The sequence below is a fragment of the Pteropus alecto genome, unplaced genomic scaffold, assembly GCF_000325575.1.
Source record: "Pteropus alecto unplaced genomic scaffold, ASM32557v1 scaffold110, whole genome shotgun sequence".
NCBI lineage: Eukaryota > Metazoa > Chordata > Mammalia > Chiroptera > Pteropodidae > Pteropus > Pteropus alecto.
The window spans coordinates 10,496,092-10,504,190 of NW_006431920.1; the positions used below are offsets into that span (position 1 = coordinate 10,496,092).

At 42.2% G+C, this 8,099-nt stretch overlaps 1 protein-coding gene across 5 annotated transcripts in view; it reads right to left on the reverse strand.

Annotated features, from left to right (window-relative positions):
• Window positions 1–621: 621 nt before the first annotated feature.
• Window positions 622–8,099, reverse strand: part of STK36 (serine/threonine kinase 36) — a 25,922-nt gene continuing 18,444 nt past the window's right edge. For all 5 annotated transcript variants that reach the window (XM_025043289.1, XM_015585432.2, XM_006906714.3 and 2 more), the window contains 3 exons: window positions 7,945–8,092; window positions 6,659–7,405; window positions 622–5,583 (listed from right to left, as the gene is read on the reverse strand). In XM_025043289.1, the coding sequence (XP_024899057.1) occupies window positions 5,440–5,583; window positions 6,659–7,405; window positions 7,945–8,092 (1,039 nt within the window). In that variant the 3' untranslated portion in view covers window positions 622–5,439. The remainder of the gene's footprint in view (window positions 5,584–6,658; window positions 7,406–7,944; window positions 8,093–8,099) is intronic.

An 8,099-nucleotide genomic window follows, 5' to 3' on the forward strand; every position in this document is an offset into this window, starting at 1 on the left:
AGATGCGATTAAGGATTTTACAAGAATGATTGTGAGAGGATTAAGGAATTTTTCTGGATTATCTGGGTAGGCCCTAAATCCAATGGCAAATGTCCCTAGTGAGGCAGAGGGAGTTGTGACAGACACAGAGAAAACACAGAAAAGAGGAGGCAATGTGACCACGGAGGTAGAAATTGATGAGGCTACAAGCCAAGGAACACCTGGAGCCACTAGAAGGTGGAAGAGGTAAGGAATGGATTCTCCTTTAGAGCCTTCTGAAGGAATTGGGTCGTTTGAACACCAGTTTCAGACTTCTGGCCTCCAGAACTGTGAGAGAATAAATTTGTTGTTTTAAGCCACTAAGTTTGTGGAAATTTGTTGTGGCAACCGCAGGCTATTTTGACATTTTGGTTAAGGAAGTATCTTATTTTTTACAGATACAGACATATGTTTTTCATGATTAAATGACGTGATGCTAGGGGTTTGCTTTAAAATACTACAGCAAACACCTCAGTAGCAATAAGCAAAGCACCCAGGTCTTAGTTTCTAATACAGATAGTCCCCAACTTACCATGGTTCGACTTAGTGTTTTTTTGACTTTACAATGGTGTGAAAGTGATATGCATTCAGTAGAAACTATACTTCAAATTTTGAATTTAATCTTTTCCCAGACTAGTGATATGCAGAATACTACTCTCTTGTGATAAAATTTAGTTTAATGCTTCAAACATTCTTCAGACCCAGGGTGTTCAGCTGTGTATGTTAATGGTAAGTATCCTACAACCATTCTGTTTTTCACTTTCAGTACAGTATTCAATCAATTACATGAGATATTCAACACTTTATCATAAATAGACTTTATGTTCCATGGTTTTGCCCAACTTTAGGCTAATGTAAGTGTTCTGAGAAGGGATCCTTGGAGAACTAGGTTTCTAGGACTAGTTTCTAGGACTAGGGCAGGAAATATACAAGATGAGCCTGAAATATCTTGTAGTTCCAGAAAGGTGTTAAAAAAAAAAAAAAACTAAACAAAACCACATTGTTGGGAGTATGTCACAGGAGCTAACTAAAAGAACTCCCAATGACCAAAGCTGGAACAATGTGAGCAACAAAATTAAATAAAGTAGTAGTTTATAATCGAAAGTATAAAACAAATATCCATGAGTCCCTGGTATAAATAAATGGTTGACTACATTAACAAATGCGATAAAGAGGCAAATCTCCTGTGCAGAATTCCAAATAAATTATGTAGGTACTCAGCCCTAAAGGAAGAGGAGCATTACTCTTTACTCCTTAAGTGCTGGTTGTGCAGGGACTTGCTTTCAAAGAGCAGAGTACAGAAAAGGGAGTGGGGTAGGGCAAAAAGAGTAACAACAGAAAAATCTGACAAACACTACTTCAGCTAGGTAATCAAGGTCAACATCAAGAGGTATGATCATGTAGATAGTAAGTGCCCTTGGTATGTGATGAAAATATCACTTTACTTCTGTAGTCTTCCTCCCCAAAACCTATAACCCTAGTCTAATCATGAGAAACATCAGACAAATTCCAATAGAGGGACATCCTACAAAATACCTGACCGGTACTTCTCAAAACTGTCAAGGTCATCAAAAACAAGAAACTTCTGAGAAAGTGTTACAGCCAGAGGAGCCCAAGGAGACAACTAAACGTAATGTGTAATGAGATCTTGGAACAAAAAAGGGATGTTAGGTAAAAGCTAAGGAAATCTGAATAAAATATAGGTTTTAGTAAATAATATATAAATATTGGCTCATTAATTTTAACAAATGTATACTATAAAATGTTAATATGGAAAATTGTGTATAGGAGTGGGGTATGTGAGCTGTGTACTATATGCTCAATTTTCTATAAATCTAAAACTTTTCTAAAATAGAAAATCTATTTAAAAAAAAAAGATACGGCCACAGAAATTTGCCCAGCTCACCTTAGCCAAGTGATCAGAGGTAATTTCACCAATAACAGGGCAAAGCAACATCATCAACTTCCAGATATGATGTACTAAGAGGATACATCATTACTTATGTCATGTTTCTGACAAAAATGTATAACTTGAATCAAATCACAGAGAAACATTAGATATACCCAAATTGGCCAGTACTCTTCAAAATGTCAATCATTGTCATAAAAGACAACCACAGGATGAGGAATGGTTCTAGATTAGAGGCTAAAGAGAATCACAACCAAATATAAATCATGATCTTAGATTGGATCCTGGACCAGGAAAAAAACTGGTATAAAGAACATTATTGGAACAATTGGCAATATTTTAATAAGAGCTGTAGATTAGTAAATAGTATTATGCCAATGTTAAATTTCCTAATTTTGTTAATCGTATCAGTGGTTACATAAGTAAATAGCCTTGATCTTAAGAAATTTACATTTAAGTATTTAAAGGTAAAAGGGCCTGATATTTACAACTTACTCTCAAACGTTTCAGAAAAATATGATAAAACTAATTGTGGCAAAATGTCAACAATGAATCTGGGTAAAAGGGTATATGGGAGCTCTTTGTCTTATTCTTAGAACTTTTCTTGAAATTTTAAGTTATTTCAAAATAGAATGCTTTTTAAACTATAGCAATGACAAAATTAAAAAAGGAATAGGTAGAACCAGGGTGGCAAAATGTTGATAACAGCTGAATCTGTGGGATCAGGGGTATGGAGGTTTACTATGCCATTCTTTCTACTTGTGCATGTTTAAAAACTTTAAGCTCCCTCTCCCTTCCAAAAAAAGGTAAAACACATACAATTATACACAGGCACAAATTCTCAAACCTTCCATTCTTTGAATTCCAGGCACTACTCAGACCGTTCACTCCAAATCCTCTCAGTACCTCGTGCAACGACTGCTTAGTGTAAAATTGTTTTCAAATTTCTAATCCTTTAGCTTGTGTGCTCCCAAGAATGGGAACATGTTTTCTTATTACACATCATCATAAAATGATTAACTATTGGTTTATTCAATAGCCTAGAGTGTTTGGATGTATTTTTAATTTCTCTACATCAAATTGTTTATGTACCAGATAAGCATGGTGTTTCAAACTAGTATTTAATAAAATATTTTGGGGAAAAAATAATTCTTTCATAAGTTAATTCTAATTTCTTTTAGAAAAAAATCCAGATTTTAAAATACTATATTTGCCTAAATCCAGGCAAGTCTTGTGAAGTACTGTGGTTTGGTTAAAAACAAAAACAAAAAGTTCTGATCTGTTAGAGATACACACCGAAGTACTTATGGGTAACATCATACGTTGCCATCATACGTTGTTTTAAAATACCTGAATAGAAAAATAAGAGATTGATAGTATAGCTGTTGAAGCAGTGATGGTTTTCACTGGACTCTCTACTTTTGTGTGTGAAATTTCCAACTAATACACCTGACATGTTCAAAAATGAACTTAAGTTTTCCTACCCACTACCACTCCACTAATAGCCTTGCCCATTTCAGCTAATGGCAATTCTATCCTTCCAATTATTCACACCAAAAACCTTGGAGTCATCTTTGTTTGCTTTCCTTTGTTAACACCCCCACATCCAATCAGTTCAGAAATCTTCTTTGCTCTAGGTTCAAAACATATTCAAAATACAACTACTTTTCACCACTCCATTGGCACCACCCCAGTCCAGAACACCATTATCTCTGGATTATGTAATACTTGGATTATTACAATAGCCTCTTAACTGTTCAATAGCCTCTTATCTCTGGATTATGTAATACCTGGATTATTACAATAGCCTCTTAACTGTTCACCCTGCTTCCCATCCTCCCCAACTCTGCCAGGCCATTCACAACACCAGAATGAAGAGTAATCCTTTAGAACATAAGGTAGATCACAGCCTTCCTCTGTTCAAAATTCTCCAATAGATCCCTACTCTATTCAAAATACAAGTTCTACAAGGCCTACAACATCTGGTCCCCATGACCTCCTTGTCCTCATTGCCTATTGTTCTCCCCCATCTTCACTTCTTCCATCCAAACTGGCCTCCTCATAGCTCCAAAAGCATGCCAGGTACCTCAGGGCCTTTGAGGTGATCATTCTCTCCGCCCATGCTTTTTCCTCAGATAGCTGCACTGCTCATTCCCTCATCCCTGCAATTTTCCCCACCAGAATGGAAAGACGATGACAGCGGGCACTGCTTTATATCCAGTGCCCAGAAGAGTTTCTGGCATATAGAAAAGACTCAATAAATGTTAAATTGAATTGAAATAATTTAGATAGGAAGAAATTATGGGGTCTCTAGAAAAAACGTTATTTTTGCTAAAATATAAACACAGTCGGTGGGCAATGAAGACAAGGACTAAATAAAATTCCTCGTAAAAATGAGGAACATCTTTCATTTCAACAACTGGAATTTAAGGAAAGACAAAAAATAGTCTCCTATTTTATGGATGGAGAAATGAGGGCCCTCGGAAGCTTGTCACAAGCTAGCCAATGAATCAAGGTTTAAGCTTTTCCAGCTGGATTGTGATTCTACCTAATGGGTCTGCCGAATACCCCTTTATGGTAAACTGCACAATCTCCACAAACAGCTACCCTAGTAAAGCATCTGGGCTTCCCTGTGCACCGAAACCCCACCAAATATTAAAACTAAGTACTAAGACTGAGATCTCAAAGCAATCCCATTTATCTCTCTATTTAATCCTATCCTTTCCTATTTCAGCTCCACTGGCTTAGGGTTGAAAGTAGGTATCCACCTGTAGCTCATTTGGGGTGGAGGAAGCCGAGAGGCAGGAAGAGACAGAAATTACCTCCCACACCAGGATCTCGTGTGAACAAGACACCAGTTCTTCCAGCACGACACAGCAGCTCAAGGGAGCTGACCCACCCAACCCCTTGCCCTGGCAGCTCAGAGTAAGGTAAGGCAAACCTTTTATTACAAGAGTTTACAAACAAATCTTAAAAAAAAACAACAGCACAACTCCACACTCCCTCTCATGGATGAGAATGTGGGCTAAAGGCTGGGGAACCCTCCACAACAGGGACTGATGGCATTTATCCCCATAGCCTAGAGCTGAGACAGGCTGTCTTCATCACTGTCCTGGGGCCAGTGCACCTAAACCCAGAACCTGCTGGGAGGAATATAGAAAGGAAGAGCTCTCTCAGGTAGATGGTGTCTCCCTAAGGCTTGGGAGGCATGTTCCTGGGATTAAAGGCATTGTATTGGAGAAAAGACCCCTGGATGTAGAGAAGGAAGGAATCTTCTCTGGCACCAACAGCAATGAAGTTTACTAGTTGAAATCATCTTGAATCTGGGGGTAGGAAGAAAATTAATACAGAAATCTCTTCTAGTTTCTTGTTCTCAAATCAGTTGAGTTGGCAGCTTATCTCTCTTTTTAAATCTCTTTTGCTCTTGGTTACCAGTTGGTGGTTTGTATTGTAGAAAAAGTTGGCAATAGTAGGGCAACGAAGGTTGAAGGCTGGACCCCAGAAATCTGGGATCACGTGCTGTGGGTTGGCCTCAGGAGATGAATGAGTTTCCTGCAGTGTTTGGCAGAGGCAGGCCTGGGACTGCTGTGCGGCAGTAACTGATTCCCCAGAGAGAGCAAGGCTAATTTCTCACTGGCACCCAAGGACACCAGCACCTGTGGGATAGAGAGCAGATGACAGAACACGATGTGCAGAGGACTCTCATTTGGCCTAGCAATTCCCACTCCAAGAAAGGAAGAAAAAGAAAATGGGCTCTTGGAGACCCAAAATAGATTGTATGGGACAAGAGAAACCTTGGAGACAGGAATTGTCAGGACCAGAGGTCTACTTCCATTCTCTCTGGCTACAGACCATGAAACCAAGGCTCCAAGGGATGTATGCACTTGACCCCAGGAAAAGGCAATGAATACAGCAGTGATAGTAAGCCAAAAAATGTGATTCCCAGCGAGTGGATCTGACCAGTGAGGCTTAACCTCATTACCACCAAGAATCCCTTTTATTATGTCCCCACATGGATTACATATTACTATTCTGTAATACATATTACTATCCTGTCAAAATTTCATGAACCACACAATGCTACCACACTGAGCTATTATAACTTGTAGATTTAACCTGATTATAGGTAGAAATGTAATTTCATTGGGCTCTTTACATACTGAAAGTTGAGGAGAAAAACCAGAATAAAGCAATGGTTAAGAGTATGGACTCTGGAGTCAGACTCTCGAGTTCAAAAGTCCAGTCCTATATACTAACTTTGTAATTTGGACAAGCTATTAAATTCTTTGTGTCTCTGTTTTATAGCCTGCAAAATAAGGAATATAATAGCCTAAACCAGATAATAAAGGGAAAATACTTAGCGTGATGCTTTTCACATGGTAAGTGCTAAAAAAGATAGCATCTTAATGGCCCCTAGAATGAAACCACCCTATACGTCAGCATCTCTAATCTTCCCTCACCTCCCTCCCACACAGCCTCTGGAAGAGAGAAACGGTGGTCCTTGAGATTCCAGGCATGTCCCAGCCAATGGAGCCCTCTTCCAGGTCTCTTCCCTTCAAGGGTGGGAGATGGTAGATGAAAAACTAATCTCCAAGACACTGCCCCTGAGTTTCCTGCTCCCAGAGAGGGACATGACTTGGGTTTCTGGATGTCCCAATTCCTCAGACTATCTCAGAAAACTGTTGTGAAATACAACCCATCATCATGGTTCCTAAGTCCCCTGGGGTGTACCTGATGGATGCAGGGCTCCTGGCGGAGGCTCCGGAGGGCAATGAGGGCGGCCTCCTTCACATTTGGCTGGGGGTCTCCACATGCCATCTCTAGGAGCCGCTGGGGTACTTGGCACTGCAACAGCTCTTCCCCCAACCCCTCAGGCCCCAAGTTGCCCAGAGCTGACACAGCATTACACCGGATTCCAGCCTGAGGATCTCCAAGCAGCTGGGTCATACCAGGTACTGCAGCTGCCAGGGCAGGTCCCAGAGGACCAGCTTGGTAGGCTGCATTGCCCACAGCAAAACTGGCACTGCGCCGCACAGCAGGGTCCTTGTCTCCAAGCCCCAGCAGCAGGAGGTTGAGCAGTCCAGCCTGGCTCTGCAGTGCCCCACGCAGGGCCATGCTGTGTTGAAGCAAGTGTCCCAGGAGCCCATAAGTACGGGCTCGCACAGAATTCTCTGGGTGGCCCAGAAGGCTGCGCAGGGGCCGATAGGATTCATCAGAACCAGCCAGAAGTTCTTGGATAAAGGACAAGTGGCTGGGAGACAGAACCCGGGCTGTGTGGGCCAGAAGAGAGAGCAGGTCAGAGGTCAGCAGCGGCTGGTCACCCAGGAGGGCAACGGAGAGGAACGAGATGATGGTTCTAGGTGAGGCAGCCACTGTATTCACAAACTGGTTGAGAGAGATGGGATTTGTGAGGGCCAGGCGTGTGAGGAGACTGATGGGCAGCTCAGCTTGTGGCAACGGAAGATGGTGGCAGCAGACCTGGGTGGGGGGAAGGGAGCAAGTGAAAGTAGTTCGAGAAGAGGGAGAATACACTGCAGCTCGATAGCTAGAAGGAGCCCAAATTTGGGAGAAAAAGCCAAGCGCCAAGCTACAAGAAACACCACAGGGAGCTGGGAGAGCTGACCCACAGCACTCCACAGGAGACACAATGTGGACCCCAAGAGAATAGTTCTTTTCTGAGTTCAGTCATTGCTCTTGTCAAAGACCCACTGCTTAATACCAAGAATTGCCAGAGAAACAATTCCCGACTGAGGAGCTGGGTCTCCAGTGCCTAGACTGGGATGTTCTTCCCACTGAGCTCCAGATAAGGGGCTGATGAAAGCACCATCCTCAGCTCTAACCACACACCTCTGCACAGGCCTGAATGCTTTCTCCACTCCAACTCTGAAATCAAGCCCGATGCTCCACTCTTACAGGGGCCAAGTGGAGCCCTGGAGCTGCTGGAAAGTGAATTAGAGTGCACAAGGGGGTGGGCCATCTTCCTCTCCCACCTTCATGCCTGGGTAGCTTCCAAGTACCTGTAGCAGGTGGGCTGCAACTTCTGAGTCCGTGAGGTCAGCCAAGACACCCACAAGGAGGTCAGCATCCACATCCAGGGCAAAGGGGAAGCAGAGGATCTGGCAGACAGAGAGCACCACGACGGGGAGAAACTCAGACCCGTGAGGCCTGAGGG